The 17,942-nt window shown below is 43.2% G+C and overlaps 1 protein-coding gene across 3 annotated transcripts; it reads left to right on the forward strand.

Annotated features, from left to right (window-relative positions):
• Positions 1-1,023: 1,023 nt before the first annotated feature.
• On the forward strand, positions 1,024-16,825 carry MSL2 (MSL complex subunit 2; the record flags this gene model as incomplete). Of its 3 annotated transcripts, none has more annotated exons than XM_081911935.1 (3): positions 7,594-7,609; positions 8,940-9,042; positions 13,096-16,825. In XM_081911935.1, one exon carries the CDS (start codon positions 13,176-13,178, stop codon positions 14,757-14,759), a length of 1,584 nt encoding a protein of 527 aa, XP_081768061.1. In that variant the 3' UTR covers positions 14,760-16,825. The 3 variants fall into 3 exon arrangements, with proteins under 3 accessions (XP_081768059.1, XP_081768061.1, XP_081768060.1); XM_081911934.1 differs by lacking the exon at positions 7,594-7,609 and adding an exon at positions 7,641-7,787; XM_081911933.1 differs by lacking the exons at positions 7,594-7,609; positions 8,940-9,042 and adding an exon at positions 1,024-1,168.
• Positions 16,826-17,942: the final 1,117 nt, after the last annotated feature.

Raw genomic sequence — 17,942 nt, forward strand, 5'->3', positions numbered from 1 at the left:
TAAAATAACGAGCCCGCCCAGAGAGGCCGCGTCTGCCTACGAGGTTCGCGGCGGCGACGGGCCAACTACACTCTGTGGGCGCTCAGAGACTTCCCTCGCCGTCCTTCGCGCGTCCCAATCTGGGCGCCGAGATTCAAAACAGGTTGTGCGTTCGCTGAGGAAGCTCCGCCAAGCCAAGGAGCGTGCAGGGCCGCTGAGCGTTGTTTTGATCATGGTGAGAGGATGACGTCCCCGATCGCCGCGTCTCTCTCGGGGGCAGCGCTACCGCTAACCGGCTTTAAGGAAGACACTGGGCCTTGGTCGGGCTCGCTCAGCGCCTCCCGAGCCCCGCCCAGCTCGCTTGGGAAAGACGGCTCGGGCGCCCGACGAGACGCGAAGGGGGTGGGTGTGCTGAGAGAGAGGGAAAGAGAGAGAGAGGGAATGGCCGCGCATGCGCAGTGGCGAACCCAGGCGGCCGCGGTGATGGCTACGCAGTGACGGTTGGATCTAACGGTTGCTATTGACGTTGGGGCTGGGGGGGTGCGGTGGATGGTTCTGACGCCGAGAACGGCCGGGAGTAGCGAAGCCGTTGGCCCCACGGAGGAGGCCCTGGGAGCCGCGCGGTGATGCGGCGGCGCTGAAACTCCGGGCGGAGGCGCCTCCCCCCCCCGCCCCTACCAGAGCCGGGCCCGGGCCGTCGCCCTGCGCGCTGGGTTCGCGGATCCTGCCTCGGCCCCTCCCCCGCATGCGGGGCCTCCCCTCCGCCTGAGGCGCCCCGGGAGGGCGAGCGAGCAAGGCCGGCATGGCCGGCCGCCTGGAGTAGCCGCCTGGGCCGCCGCCGCTCGGCGCGAAGAGGAGCTGCGGCGGGGGAGGTGGCGGCGGGGAGGCGGCGGCGGAGGAGGAGCAGGCCCCGGCTCCGGCCCTGGCTGTGAGGGCGCTTCGATGCGGGGCTAGGAGCGCAGCCGCCCCTCGGCCTGCCTGCCCTGCCCGGGCGCGGAGCCGCGCTTTCTTCTCAGCCCGGAGCCGTCGGCCTCAGCGTCTGCGATGAACCCGGTGAATGCTACAGCCCTGTACATCTCCGCCAGTCGTCTGGTGCTCAACTACGGCCCCGGAGAGGACCCGCAGTGCCTGGCCGAGATCGGCAAGCTGCTGCCCTACTTCCGGCAGTCGCTCTCTTGCTGTGTGTGCGGTGAGTGAGGCGCTTTCTATTGTTCTGGGCCGCGGGCGAGCCGGCACCCTCCTTTTCCCTCCCTCCGTCCGTCCCTTTGGCTCGGGCTCGCCTCACTCGCTACACCCACTTGGAAATGGGCAGGGAGCAAAGCCTCCGCCGCCGCCGCCTTTTCGGGTAAACCTCGCTTGGCAGCCGAGAGGCGCGCGCGCCCCGCAGGGCGACTCGCTCTTCCCGCCCGAGAGTTGTGGAAGACCCCTCTCCGCGCTCCCCCCGCCGCCCGCTCTCCTCGAAACTGACCGGGAAATGGGCTTGCCGGCTCCTTGAGTAAATGCTGTCACTGACAGGGACACCCCGGGAAGGAGGGGGACACAGACGACAACAAGAACCCGAGTCACATGTCCCTCCTTTGCCGCTCTGTGGACGAGATGGGCTTCTGAAAACTTTGATCTTTTTATAACTCTTCCTAATGGGCTTCCATACTTCGCCTGTTCGCTCAAGCGGAATAGCCTATGTTGATTTGTTAGGGCAAACTTTTTTTTCCTAACACTTTAAAGACCAACTGTGTATGCTTACTTGAAAGTAAGCTTTATTATGGTCCTGTATTCCCAAGTAGGCGTGCATAAGATATCAGGCGAACACTTTTAGTGTGGCGTAAGTTTAGACTGAGGATGAGAATGTTTTGCATATGTGTATAGTCGGTCTGTTACTCTGTGAAGTTAAAAGTTTTGGCAGTAGTGCATTTGGGAAGCTAAATATGTAAAGTGTGTTTGCTTTGTGTAGCAACACATTTGAAGTGATATAATGTTCGCTGAGTTGGTGAACAAGGCAGTAGAGCTTGAGGGAAAATGTTGTATACTGGGAGGAAGGGGTAAGGTCATCCCTGTACTGATGGTGTTCAGTTTGTTTTGGTAGTTGGATAACAGACATTCGCGTGAAGAAACACTCTAACCAGAGTATGGAACAACCTGCATTGTAAGGTTGAGCATAGGAGTACAGACTTCAAAAAATGTAAACAGTCTTAAATTGCATAGGGACATTGTAACATATTCTGTAATCACTCTTTATTAATGTACTGATAACTTCTGGTCATTGCATCTTAAAATTAGCAGAAATAGGTTAAATATTTTAACTGCTACCATTTAGAACAGAGTTTGTGAGATTGCTTTTTGCAAGAGGGAACAGATTTTAGACTGTGTCAGGTCCTTAGCTCTTCATTCACATATTCCTTTTAAAAAAAAGAATTATCAATTACGTTGAAGGTATTAATTTAAAATAAAACATAACTTCTGAAGTTCATCTCCAGTGAATAAGTGAATGGAGCTGACTCGAGGCACCATGGCATTTCAGGCAGAGAATTCAGGTAGCTCTTAGTCCTCTGCAGTGCATAACTTGTCATTCCCAAAACTTAGTCAACACATCCATTTCTTATTGCTGTGATCAAGCATTCTATTAAAGCCATTGGTTTACATTGAATTAAACAAAGTTTAACATAAGTTCTGTGTTTAAACTCTGTTGTGAAAGGGGAATAATATGGGTGATTTTCTACTAACCTGTCCTGTCAGTGCAAGGATTTATGCTTGTGTTGTGGCAATCCCTGCCTCCCCCCCTTTTGGTCCAGAGGGTTGGAACACCTAGAGTAGGTTTCAGGGTTGTGTGGTGGGAGGAGAGGAGGGAAGAACATTTTGTTGCACGAGCAGAAATAATTGCACTGGCAGAATGATTGCCATAATGCTATGTTGGATTTCACCCTATATGGTTAAATACCTGTCCTTTTCATTATGTCCATGGAACTCTTGGTACCTGAGGCAACTGATTCAACCTTGTGATAGGGCTGGCATTTGACACAACTGATACATTGGTGAAAAATCTGACAAAGCTAGCACATGGGTCAGTGATCCTAAACCCTTTGGACTTGTGGGTATGTGGAATCCTGAGAGAATTTTGTGGGCACTAGTCTCAAAATAGCTGCTGTGGGGCATGGAAAAAGAGAAAACATGGAAATTGGATTAAAAACAGATCCTCTTGTATTTTCATGATTTTTACATGGAACTTCCCCTAGGACACCATCAAATGTTGGATGATATATGTCTCCTTGAATTGATCTATATTATTATTATTATTATTATTATTATTATTATTATTATTATTATTATTATCTGTATATATACCTGCAGGTCTCAGAGCGGTTCACAAGATAAAATCACAATGTAAGAACACAAAATACATAATCAAAATAAAAACAAAAACAAAAAAGAATACCCCCCAACACATTTTAAAAGGGCATTGGATGTCAATCAGTCAAAGGCCTGGTTAAAGAGGAATGTTTTTGCCTGGTGCCTAAAGGTCTATAATGAAGGTACCAGGTGAACCTCACTGGGGAGAGCATTCCACAAACAGGGAACCACCGGAAAAACGCCCATTCATGTGCTGCAACCCTCCAGACCGCTCGTGGTGGAGGCACATGAAGAAGGGCCTACACAGATCCAAGGCTTGTCACTGCCACCATGGTACAAAATGGAGATATTCAGAACAAATCCATGTCCCATGGTAGCTCTGGCAAGCACTAGATAGTTGGTTTTTACAGTGCAATCAGTAGAAATCAATATCGGCTGTAATTTAATGATGTTTCATAGGGATATCTTTGGGAGAAGAAAAGGCTAAGAAGTAAACAATACACAAATCCAGAGTGGAGTCTCTAATAAGACAGTTGGATGGTGTTTTGTATGCCTCCTTCTAGCAACTCCTGCAGCCGAGCTGGTGCCAAACTTATTGCTTTTCTTTTCTTTGGACCACATCAGTGAGGCCTAGATGGGGGTCTTGTCGTCTGGGCAGCCCAGGACCTCCATACACACTGCCCAGGCTTGCGCCTGGGGAGGTCACTTCACTGCTAATAATGCAGTGGTTTGACGTCATCCCTGGAGTCACACTCCATTGTCTTTTGAGACAGACAGATGCCAACATAGAATCATAGAATCAGTGTTGCGTGGAATATAGAATCGTGGAGTTGGAAGGGACCCTGAGGATCATCTAGTCTAATCCCCTGCAATGCAGGAATATGCAGTAGTCTCATATGGGGCTTGAACCTGCAACCTTGGCATCATGCTCTTAACCAATTGAGCTCTCTAGTTCTCCAAAGGGCATATCTTGTAAAAATCACAATGATTCTTGCAATGGAGCCTTATTTTTGTGCCACGATGGCACATCCACCACAGTTCACTGTTCCATCATTTTGTAGGTAGCTTGAGAAGGGAAGGGAGAGTGACCATTGAGATGGGAGGGGGAGGGGCATGTTTAAACTTTTGGTAGATGCCAGAGAGCAAAGAGAAATTGATGTGATAGCAAGAAAAACCCTTCTAGACATCCAGTTTATTGTTTCTGTGGGTTCAGGTGCTCTTGCTGGCACAAACCTACTGGAAATGAATATACAGTGGTACCTCTGCATGTGAATGGGATCCGTTCCAGAGCCCCGTTCATATCCTGAAGGGAATGCAACCCGTGTCTGTGTGTGTGCGGGTTGCGATTCACCGCTTCTGCGCATGTGCGTGTCGTCATTTTGAGCGTCTGAGCGAGCGGCGAAACCCGGAAGTAACGTGTTCCATTACTTCTGGGTCGCCGTGGAGCGCAACCCGAAAACGCTCAACCTGAAGCAACTTCAACCCGAGGTATGACTGTAAAAGTAGGTTAGCAATAACCCTGACTGGAATCATTGGCGAAGGAAGGCGGGTGCGGGGTGTGTGGTACGCACCGGGTGTCAGCCGTGAGGGTGAGTGACATCGCCATGCCATCCCCCCATGCTCACTGCGTGGGCAGCTAGCAACGCCACCCCCACTATCCCGGCGGGCGGTTAGCGCTGCCTCTCCCACGCTCTCTGCGCGGGGCGGTGGGCGGCTAGGCGGCTAGCCCTGCCTCCATGGGCCAGCTAGCTCTGTCCCCGCGCCACTCCCTGTGCTAGGGCAGGTAGCTCCACCCCTGACTGGAATGTTGTTGTTGTTTAGTCGTTAATACATGGTGTATTTTGATTTACTGAGATTCTGTTACTCCATTGCTTGATGCAGAAACAGCTGGCTTGAATTTGATTTTAGAAAATTACTTTTTCCATTGTACACCAAATGCTCTGTGGTCTTTTCTGAAAGTAAATTTTATTCCCTATCTACTGTAGGATTGCTAAACTTTAAATGCTTCAATTTTGGAATCAGTATGAACATTCTGTTTGATGTTGCTGACAGGATCAAGTTTACCTGGATCGTGCTTTTCACTGTTGGTCGAAATCCCATGTGGTCTCCTTTTATTGTGGTTGCTTTAAAAGGGCAGTTTTAACTGCTATATACTTGCAGTAATGCTCACTATGTTAAACATAGCTTCTTGTTATTCCTTCTAGTCCATGCCAGTGGCAAAGGGTCAGGATTGAGGACCTGATAGATGGGACCGAGGGACCACATTTGGCCCCTAGACTGGAGGGTCCTGACCTTACCTTTGCTATTGGACATAGGAATAACAATTTGAGGTGTTTTGGTTCTCCTAAAATCATAGAGTTGTAGAGTTGGAAGGGACCCCAAGTGAGTGGCCACTGGGACTGGGCCTGCTGCCAATAAGAAAGTTCCCAGGTATCTCCTTTTTCAAGTCTGTTAACACATTTTCCCTTTTGTTCCAGATGGTTTCAAAGTAATTAAGTTGGAAACACTAGTAAGGAAAGGTATTTATGTTGGAGCTGGACATTCTGGTAGTAAATAGAAATACATTGATTTTTATTAATGAAATTAAATTAGACATAATTCTTAGAACTGGAAGAACTGATAATTTGTATGATAGCGTAGCCATAATTGCTTAATAATAATAATATTATATTTAAACCTCACCCATCTTACTGCGTTGCCTCAGCCACTGGGGGTGGCTTCTAACACATAAAAAACATAATAAAACATCAAACCTTAAAAACTTCCCAATACAGGGCTGCTTTTGGGTGTCTTCTAAAATTTGCATAGTTATTTATCTCCTTGACATCTGAAGGGACGGTGTTCTAAAGGGAGGGCACCACTACTGAGAAGACCCTCTGCTTGGGACTGATGGGTAAAAAAATGTGTTGAATACCAGCTCTTCCCTAGTTTACAATGACTGTTCATACACAAACAATATTTTTATGATAGTTAACCTGGTACTGAACAAAGTCCAAGATGAAATAATGACTCTTCTTCAAATCATCACCTCAAACACGGGTTCAGGAAGTGCTAATCCATAGGTCTCTGCCTAGGATGCATGGTATGTCATGGAGATTTGGATGCAGTTTAAAATGTAAGGTGAATGGAATTGATGGCATGTTAGAACCAAATTTCAAAGGCTATTATTGTTACAGAAACACACATTGATTAAGCAGGATATAAATTTTAATAAAACAGAATCAAAGAATGTGCTCTCTGTGAAATGAACAGTTTTGTTTGTCATTTGGTACAACTGTATGTCTTCCTGTAGGGGAGAGAACTTATTTGTTGAGCACTCAAAGGGCAATATTTTATATTTGGAATTATGAGGCTGTATACAGTGTTGCACAACAGAGGAATCCAATGCAACAATGGAAACCCTGCTGCAGAAACAAACCACAAGGCTTAGATTAACATTACATGTGAACAAGAATTCATGGTTTGTGTCTCTCCAAATAAGCCGCAACTAAAAGCTAAGGTTTGTTCTTAGCTTACCCTTCACAATAAGCCATGATTTAACTGTTTATTGTGACATGTGAACAGGACCAGTGTGTCAGTTGCCTGATTTGCAGCATATGAACATAGCTTTGTTTCCAAGTGAATACATGGTTAATCTGTGATGTCTTTAAAAAAACTGGTGGTGTACTTATTTTGTTCTTGAGAGTTTGGTTCAGTTGGTGACTGGGGAAAAACTTTTACACAGAATGGAAGATTAGAGACAATTGCCTAAAATATATTCTAGGATTTAGAGTAATATGGTCTATGTGGAGCTGCACCATAACAATCTACTGCATATTATATGTGCAAGGGCAGAGTGATGTAGGCACATGTTGGGCATCTTGATCCCCAGATCTCATGCACCTCATATACTGCTGGTTCTGTGTTGTGGTTGCTAAATGAACTGGTTGGAATCCTGTGCTGCAATGTGTGAGGGGAGGGCAGTCTCAGATTTGTGTCAAGGGCTGTTCATTGAATGTAGTAGATATGACACCTTTTTTCCCCTGTGAGTGGAAATGTGACCTCAGACGGTGGGGAGGATCCTAATTAACCTAGTGACTGCTATTCCCTTGCTTATTAACCTTTCAGTGTCATAGTTGCAACAGTGACAATTTTGTGGTGATGTAGCATCAATTGTTACATTGTTACAATACATGGCTACGCAAACATGACAGTTCAATCATGCTGCAAAACCCATTGTGTTAGTTGCAGCAGGGCTATAACTTCATAATGTCACATTATCCCGCACAAGGAGGTTTACTCATGGGTCTGTTTCAATCAAATGGGGCAAATGGAGGAAAGTTTAGTGCTCTAGAGAAGTTTTAAAGTGGTGTTTGAGGTTCTCACATTGGTATCAGTTTTTAACAAAGCCTGGAATCTGTAAAACTTCAAGCTAAAAGAAAACAATACTGTATGAGCAATTAGGGGGATTGCATGCATAATAGGTAGCTTTCCTTTTGTTTCATGTGATGTAAGATATGGTGCGATATTTTCCATCAATATTGTATTTGTTTAAAAAATACAAGCTCCTGTAGTTTTAGAGGAAAATGCATCTTTTATTGCATGGTTGGCCAGTGTCTGCTGAAGGCTTCAAAACAAAATAGTCCCTTGAGCAGCAATTGAGAGGGGGATTTCTGTACTGCCAGAGTAGGCAGAAGGTAAATCCAGATCTACTGTAAAATATTTGGATGACACAGTAGATTGGTAAGGATTTCTGACTCCGTCGTTTAACAATGGCAACAGCAAAATGACCCCCAAAATTATACTGCTAAAATGAAGAAAAATCGAGTGGTGGGGTAATTAGAATCAATTATTGCATAGGATTATGAGCTGAATTCAGTTTTGGTACTCAAAACAAACTTGAACTCAGAATATTTTCGTTCTATGTATATATCTTTTGCAAATGGATACAATTGGTGGCTCTTAGGATTCTAGTAAAAAATCAAAGTTGATAAGGCAAGTCTGAAGGGTGCCTACATTTACTCCTAGATCTTCACTTTCCCTGTCTGCTAGGCTTGCGGCTCTCACATTTTTCTCAACTCGACTTTTTCCAGTCTCAACTTTATAAAATGCTCTTATTCAGGACTCAAATTTTATAACCAGAATAAGGAACATTTTTACAACCAGAATTAGAATCTGCATAGAAAACTATATAATATATTTTTAGGAGATGCTTGATACTAAATGTGATTGTCCTGCACTGAATCTTACTACCGATTTTAAGACTGCTTTTCCTTAACAGTTGCCAGCTCCATTTCTCTCACTTCCTCACTTTCCATTAATTCCCCTCCTGCTACCCTTTTTAGGAATTCTCTCGCAAGTCAGTTCCTCAGTAGGTATAAGTGCTCAGATCATAGTGATGGCAGTCTCAAATCCCTTTCTCCTCTTTGTGTGGAATGCTGCTATGCTCACAGCTTCCTCTGAGGAAGGCCCTGAGAAATGTATGTTTTGGGCCAGAAAGAGTCTGGTGTCCTCACTTGATTTATATGCTTTCAGCTTTTTATTAAAGTTCCAACTTAACTTTGATACAGTGTACAATTTAGCACATCATTTTACAGTGAACAATTTAGCACATCATTCCTTCAGTCTGCTTTTAGGTCAGTGATGGGGAACCTTCAACCTGGCAGCCAGATTAGACCTAGCAGGGGTGCTATTGGCTTGTGAGGCCATTTCCTGAAAACCACGCCTAACTGACAGCAGGTATGGGGAAAGTAAAGACAAGGGGACAATCAGGAGTCTTAAAGTACACTGAGGGAGACTGCAGCTATAAACAGTAATTGGCAGGGGCAGCAACTTTGCAGAAATCAACTGAAAGAAAAAGTTTCTAATTGAACATCCCAATGTAGCCAGTCCATGCTTACAAAGGGATCTTCCTCCGCAACCTGGCTTGAGTTCAAACCGGACTTCAAAGGCAGAAAATAAAGAACTGGGAGCACAGCTAGTGTGCACTCATGTTTCTTTCCTTTGAAGCTGGCTAATTGATGTTGTGACATATAATCATAGAATTGTAGAGTTGGAAGGGACCCTGAAGGTCATCTAGTGCAGTCATACATAACTAAATCATACCTGGCAGATGATCAGCCAACCTCTGCTTTAAAAACTCCAAGGAAGGGGCATCCATAAGTTGGATATTCTGTGTGTGTGTGTGTGTGTGTGTGTGTGAGAGAGAGAGAGAGAGAGAGAGAGAGAGAGAATCATTTGTTCCAGAAACAGATAAGTCATTTCAAGAAGCAGCAGAAGGCTGAGTTTGTTTTGATGCAAGGGTATTTTTTGTGGGAATTGTTCTTTGGACTTGCGCAATATGACAGCAAGTACTGATAACTATGGTTCTGTGTAACTTGTAACTTGCTGTGATCCTCTTGCTTGTGTCTTGTGGTGAGAGAAACACAGAGAGTGAGTCTTGGACTCTTGTTGGACTCTAAGCATGCCTTGACCACAGCAGTGGTGAATGTCTATATATATTTGCTACCAATATGCTTTTATGCCTATCAAGTAAACTTCTACACTTGACTGAATCTTTATGGCGTCCATGAGTGTTTATTGCCTACTGTGTGTACCTTCAACCCCGAAGACACTTCCAAGGAAGGAGCTGCATTGAGATGTAACTCTGCTGAGTATAAATACTGGCACACACACGCAGCAAAAGTGATGCCGGACCCAATCCTTCTAAATCATCCATCAGAGGTTGATGGATTGATCCAACACTATATCCACCTCTTGTGGGCATTTGCTCCATCCTTCATGTGACAGCACGTTAGTTATTTGAAGATGGCTATCATATCCCCTCCCAACCTCCTCTTTTCGAGGCTAAATGTACCCAACTTCCTCATCTGTTCCTCATAAGGCTTGTTCATCTTGGTCACCCTCCTCTGCACATGTTCCTAAACCGTATTATCTTGGTGGGATGCATGATGGGACAGCACCCACTGGGGAACTACAATACGGCATAGCTCCGTAGTTTGTCCTCAATAGCTGTTGGGATCTTGAGTCAGCTGTAATGTCTGACCATAGAGCGTGTTTGGTAGACCACCATGTAGACCAGGGTGTTCTATCCCATGGCCTGAGGGCCTCATGTGACCCTCAAAGCCTTTTATTGGCAGTCCTCAACAGCATTTGACAACCCCACCCCCAGAAAAGACTCCCCACTCCTTTTCCAAAGCTAGGTAAAGAGGCACTGGGCTTTGGGAAGGTGTGAGGACTCTGACAGGGTCCTAGAGTACACCTGCCTCCTTCCCAAAGCTTAGTTTTCACTTTCTGAGCTTTTGGAAGGAGGTATGGGGTTCTAGGACCCTGCCACAGAGCCTTGAGTCTCCTTCCCAAAGCCTTGCTTAGCTGGCTAAGGGAAGGCAGCATGAGGGCCTAGGGTGTGTGTGTACACATTTTTTGCCTCTCCCACCCCCGTGCACAGCCTGCGGGTTCTGTGTCAAAGTACGCTTGCAACTGACTTGGTATGAAAAATTGGACTACCCTGATGTAGACACTCTACCACATGCACTCTGGTTGGCAGCAGAAAAATAGTGCTGGATCAAATAAAGGCAGTGGGCAGTTAAAATCAGTGGATAGTTGGTTGGGGTAATAAGTGGCAACATCACAGCATATTTGAAGGTTATATTGGCTGCGGAGCAGCAAATTTGGTTAAATAACAGCAGAAGAAGATTCATGATGATAACCTGTGGTCCATAGGTTGCCCTTAAGTGTGTTAAGTTGAGAGTTGATTTGCCTTCATTAAAATTTCAACTCTCAATTAGCAGGGTTTTGTTGTTTGTAATTCAGTGAGCCATTAATAGTAGTATTGCCTAAGATTGCTTCCAGCTCATTTATGCTCTTAGAAAAGTTAGGTATAGAGCTTATCTGTATCTTTGTTCACAAAATCTCTACTACTTTTGTGGTGGTTATACTTTTATAAATGTAGTAAACTGGGATGGAGATTGGGCTCAGGCATTGCAAGCTGCTAATAAGCCGGCTTTCTTTAAAAATTATATTGCTCAACTTACTGTTGGCATTTAGTAAATGTACTGTTTTCCCTTAAATTAATAACATAGTGGATGATCGTCTGTTCCTATGTGCAGAAATGCACATGTTCAAGCTGTGTGCGCACAAGAGGGAGGATGCAGCAGGAGACTGAATTGTCCCTAATTGATTTTTGTGCGTATACTTGCAATTTTTCTTAGCCTGCTGCTTATTTTATTTCAAGCTCTTCTCATTTTAATAACTTGCAGTTTCATTTATTGTTTATTTTTCTTCCTTTCTTTAACACAGAATAGGTAACTGCCTCTGTTGTATTTTCTGAGGAAGGATTTCAGGTCCTTTGACTTGCACCGTCAAGTTCTGTATATCTATCTGTGTTTGTGTGTGAACACACACTATATGATACACACAGACTATTTTCAAGCATTTTTTATCATTTTGCTCGGATGACTGCTATTTCTTATTGTTTGTTTAACATTAATTGCCTAGCTACACATTATGCTTGTCACATGTGAGCTCTTTTTGTAGAGTATTCTGAAGGATTCCCTGCCAAAAGGCAGAGAGCAATATTAGAGGGGATGGTAAATTCTTTTTGGAGGTAGATACTACTGGCTCTTTCTGTCTCTCCTCTCCTCTGCCTTTTTCCTCTCTTCTTAGCTGCTTGCTACATATATCCCTATGATATGGTTAGAAGAGAGACAAACTGTGGAACTTAGCCACTAAGTGGAGAAAGAGCAACAATTCATCCTTCACTGTTTGTGTGATTTCTGCCCCTTCCAACTTTCTGTCCCCTTGTTGTGGACCCGTTGGAACTCTCATCAGCTAGAGCAGCCTTGCATGGTGGGACTGCACTCATGGGGTAAGCGTAGCGCATAGCAAAGCTTCATGTGAAGAATTTATGAGAATGTTTCAGCTTTATATCACAACTATAGCTAAAGTATTAAATAGCAGGTGCAGGTATCTTTTGGTTGACATGTTGAAAGTATTGAAAAGCCGATACATCTGATAGCTTTTCAACTGCGTGCAGTAATCTCTTTCTTACTGTCTCCTGGTTTTTGAGCTGCAAGGTAGTGAGTGAGTGAAGGAAGATATGGAAGTGATGATGGACAGACCTTGTATTCTTTGTGTTATTTTTATAATTTATGTTTGAAAAAAGTGATTTAAAAAACATATGTAAACCACCCCACTAATTTGCCACCTTTTGAACATTAAGGAATACATGGTTTTTTTCACCTAATTGTTAATCTCTGTTGACAAAACTAATGTGGAAAGTAGCCCTCTGTTCTTTTCTTACTTGTGACTCAATGTTGTGTTTTTCCTTTCCCATTTGAAAATAGGATTGGTGAAAGTCAGTGAAATTCTTAATTCAAAAAACTTTCAGTTCTCCAGCAGGGGCAGGTACATTTCTGCTGCCAAGGTATAAGTATATTAAAAGAGTTGTGCCACCTTGCTGAATTTACTTAATTTTTGCCAAAGAATTTACAATGCCTTGCCCAAAAAAGTGCAGGGCATTTTTCAAGGGCTTATACCACTCTAGTAAGCACTAGTTTGGTGCAACTACCAGAGAACACATGGGAGGAGCGGGATTTGATCAGTCATTTGCTGATGGTTGCAAGAATTCTGTAATATGAGCAAATATTTGTCAATGATTGCAGACGTATAGAATCTCCTGGGCTTTGCTTTAATTGTAACAAAGCCAAGTGAATATGGTGGAGCACTGAGAGTGAGAATATTTGTTTGGTGACATATCTGAGTTTTTAAAATACTTTTTTATTTTTATTTTAGGAGATCTGCTGCAAGATCCAATTGCACCCACCAATTCCACATGCCAGCATTATGTATGCAAAACCTGTAAGGGCCAGAAGATGATGATGAAACCATCGTGTAGTTGGTGCAAGGACTATGAGCAGTTTGAAGAAAATAAACAGTTAAGCATTCTAGTGAATTGCTATAAAAAACTATGTGAGTACATTACACAAACACCACTAGCACGGGATATTAAAAAAGCTGCTGAGACTTCTCCAGATCTATTGACTTTGCTTAAAGATGGCGCTGCACTCCATGAAGACACAGAAGAAACATCTGATGAAGCCGTTGCATTGTGTATCACACATTCCCCATCACCTTCAACCTCAGAGCATGCTAATGAGCCTCCAGCATGCCGTTCTTCTGTTCCTGAAAGCACACATGAGTCTGATGTGAAAGGCTCCACTATTAATGGGTTGCCCAATTGCAATGGGCTGTCAGTAGATAAAATTGGAGCAAATATTCCTTCTCCTGAACAAGCAAATACAGTTGATGTCTGTAGCCCTGCACCGTGCATAGAAACTGACGATAATTCTAGCAATCTTCAGCCTGGCCAGTGCTTAAAAAGTGACGATATTTCTAGCAATCTTCAGCCTGGACAGTATGTAAAAACTGAAGCTATTTCCAGCAGTCTTCAGCCTATCTGTGATGCTGTTTCTCCTAGTGACTTGTGTGTGGCAAGCAGTGATACTTGCAGTTTCAGCAAAGACACCACCAAACCTGGTGATTCTCTTCTACTTAGTGTTGAGGAAGTGCTACGGAGCTTGGACTCCAACACAGAGGTCTGTGGTCCTAATCTGCAACATAGCTTGGAAACCAATATATCCAACGGCCCTTTTTTGCAGCTTTGTCCTCCGCCTCCTAGCCATAGCATGTTCATGTCAATGGGTGCTTCACCTTATGGGATTTCATGTACAGCTGTGACACCGAAGGCGGTAAAATTAAATAGAAAGCGATCGCGTTCCGAAAGTGACAGTGAAAAGGTTCAGCCTCTTCCCATTTCCAGCATCCTTCGTGGCCCAACGTTGGGAGCCTCAGCCCCGGTAACAGTGAAACAGGATACAAAGATGTCTTTGCAGCCTGTAGCAGCTGTACCAAATGGAGGCACCGCTTCTAAAATAGGCAAAACTGTACTCTTAGCAAATAAAGGCATGAAAAAGACTCTAGACCACACCGCCAAGAAACCCCACCCGAAATCCAAAACAGGAATGCTGAAAAAATCAAGAGCTGGCAGTCATGTGCCAGGTGGTCTAACAAAAACGGTGTACAAAAAGCCACAGGAAAAGAAGGGGTGCAAATGTGGTCGAGCCACCCAAAATCCAAGTGTTCTTACATGTCGTGGCCAACGCTGTCCTTGTTACTCGAACCGTAAAGCTTGCTTAGACTGCATATGCCGTGGCTGCCAAAATTCATATATGGCTAATGGGGAGAAGAAACTGGAGGCATTTGCAGTGCCAGAAAAGGCCTTGGAGCAGACTAGGCTTACCTTGGGCATTAATGTGACAAGCATTGCCGTGCGCAATGCCAGCACAAGTACCAGTGTAATTAATATGACAGGGTCACCAGTAGCAACGTTTTTAGCTGCCAGTACAAACGATGATAAGAACTTGGACGAAGCTATAGACATGAGATATGACTGCTGAGTCAATTTTTTTCTTTTTGATCTTTCTCTCCTGCCTTTGGTAGGGGGACTGCTATAATTTTGAGGGCAGCTATGGTTCTGTTTAACTTGCCGGAGCTCCTGCATATAGATCACTTGTATCAAGTGTTTTTCATTGCTATGTTGTGTGTTAGTGTCTGGGAAATAGTTTGACGGTAATTGCGGAGTTACCCTGAAACTGTCTTTAGTTCTTACAGCACCTCATAGTTTCAGATCAAATGCTAATGTAAATGATTTATAATACACAATTACTTTTGGGCAAATATTGACCTTGTACCAGTTCATGCTTTGTGCTTAATCAGAGATTGATTGAATATACAGCAATGGTTTCTAGTCAGTCCATCACACTTGTGGTAATTTATTATGTACCCATGGTTAGAGTCAGTGTCGCAGGAAATCGGCGTCAAGCTCATGCTGCAGTTGTAGTAAGTATGTCACAACCAGTCTTCTAATGCCACGTTATTGTGGATAGGAAGATTAGTAATTGAGCACTTTAAACTTGTTCAAAAATTAAAGTCATTTTAATTTTCCATCTAGTGTATGCTGTCCTGAAGCAAAGAAAACTATGAAACTGGGCCCTCCTGTCCGATTTGAACACTCAAGATTCTCAAATATATGTTTCTTTTTCTCTAGAGTAATATTTCAGAAATAGTAATAGAAGTTCCATTGTCATGAAGCAGCCTTTGAAGACTTATTCTTATTATTTTATTATTATTTTTGGAAGAATTTGCAGATTGATGTCACTAGTCTTTTGCATTATGTGTCATACTGTAAACGCTAATCTTCAAGATATTATTGTGGAGTTCATTATGAAATAGGCAATGTATATTTTGGAATGTGCTAGTTAGCTACAAAATAAAAGCAATTTAATTCTCATGCCAAAATTACTGAGACATCATTGTATATGTTAGTTTTTAGCTGTTGGCAAGAGCATACCTCCTCCCGCTTCACACAAACATGCTTGGAATAATAGCAGCATGATGACACTGTGAGGGCATTGCCTTTCTGCTGAAGTCCTCCCATGCAGCTACTACTTCAAGATCCTCCCCGCCTTGCTTGCATAAATCTGCTCCTATCTGGGTGGAGTCCTGGATGGGATTAGACACCAGCTGGATGCACCAAGATGAGACACAGCAGAGCATTGGTTGAAAGTGACTAACATGCTGCTGTGTGCCCAAGTTTGGAACAGCAGGGATGTGCCAAGCATGGAATTGGTGTGGTGGATGTTGCAAGTTAATCTTGGAGCCCATCGGAGCTGTTCTACATCCTGCTCCACACAAAAGCTTTTGTCTTTAGCTTATTTCCAGTTATACCATGAAAGAAACAGCAAACCGTAAAGTTGAAAACATACCACTTTGTATCAATCCTCCTATTGTTGAGATGTGTGCCTAGAACAGGGTTAGCCAGTGTGGTAGCATCCAGATGTTAGATTGCAACTCCCATCATTCCTGACCATCAGCTGGGGCTGATGAGAGTTGTGATCTACATCACCTGAAGGTCACCATGTTGGCTACCTCTGGTCTAGCATGTGAGTTCCTCAATTTGCGTATCTATGGGCTGACTAGAATGGAAAAGATTACCCTGCTATTTTAAGGACAATAGTTCAATAACCTGTTTGAAGGGAAGTGATGCCAGAATTTCTAAAACTCCTTTACATTTGCCATCTAGTTGTTCATTAAGTGACATTGTCAGGGAATTATGACATTAGACACTTTGGATTTGGCACAAAGCATGTACAATGATGGTTACTAGGTCTGAAAAGTAAGCAAAAGGTTTTGGACACCAATTGGATGATGCCTCCTTTTTGTTCTGTAGTGTACCATGGTGTCATTTTATGTGAATGTGGTCAAATAGCGTTTTTGTTGGCTTTTTGGCTTGTTTCCCCCCTGTCTTTTCTGTGGGTAGGGCAGGGTGTGTGTGTTGGGGGGGGGGGTTAAAGCCATAGAAAGAAGGATGTGATGTACGTGTTCCGTATGTACTTTTTTTGTTTCTGTTTTGCAAGAAGAGTTGAAAAATATTTTTGATAATGAGAGTAAATGGTGGAAAATGCTCTTTAGTATTCTCGTCTCTTTTTTTGCCAGCCCAAACTCCTGAATTCTGTGTTTAATTTTGAGGTTTACTATGTCCTATTAAAACATAATTAGTTAAATATTTGTGATTTTTGTGTGGACCAAATGGGATCTGCCGTTATCTTCTTCAGTGTTCTAACCTTTACTTATTAGTGTAAATCCAATTATTATTTCAGTATCTGTAAGAAGACTAATCAAACAAACCAAAAGCCTGGAGTGCTATTCCCACTGCCTGGGTATTTTCTGCAAATGTCTGTAGAACTGTTTTTTTTTTTTCAAGATGGCTACTAGTATAGTTCTGGAGCTCCAATATGTCATGAGTATGCCTTGGTCCCCAAATGTGGGAATGATTTCAATCTATCTCACAGCTATATTAAACAGTATTCCAGTAGCTGGTGATTAAAATCAACTGTTCTTTGGAACTGCTTATTGGAGATTCCAGATCTTTAATGTATTGCTGGTGGTAAATTCAGGTTTGTTTTAAAAACTAATTTCTTCTACACTGCCAACATTCTTAAACTGTGTATTAAAAATTGAGCTGATTAATAAATGCCATTTTTTAATTTTTATTTTGTTAAACTACCCAGGGAAACAATTTGATACCATTTAATACTCTGAATACTTGGTTTCTAAAGGAGACTTTTTGTTTAATTTCATTAAAAGTTGTTTTGTTAATTTCCTGCAGCTTCAAAAATTTAATAAAGCAATGGGGATAACTCATGTTGGTAATAAGAGGACTGTCAAATCAATGATCTTGCATCCCTATGCTTAGGTGCCATTTTTTCTATGTTGCTTCCTAGACTGCTTTAGCAAAGAGGTGTTTCTATAGTCATTTGCCAGAAGGAACAAGAGGATCACTTTGGGCTGCTTTGCATATACATTATCTTCTTTTTTAAAAAAAAAAAAATGTTGGTTGAAAAATAGTGTTTGTAATGTACAACACAAGTGTTTTTCCCATAATAAAAAATACTTGCATTGCACTACAGAAATTACTGCCCGTAGGAAAATTACTAAAACCCGAGCATAGAGTCAAATGAAGAAGGCAGAAAAAGGCACTTTGGAGCAGCTGTGAGCACTTGAACACATTTTTAATTCTG

Source organism: Podarcis melisellensis (assembly GCF_964234715.1).
Source record: "Podarcis melisellensis genome assembly, chromosome: 5".
Lineage (NCBI taxonomy): Eukaryota > Metazoa > Chordata > Lepidosauria > Squamata > Lacertidae > Podarcis > Podarcis melisellensis.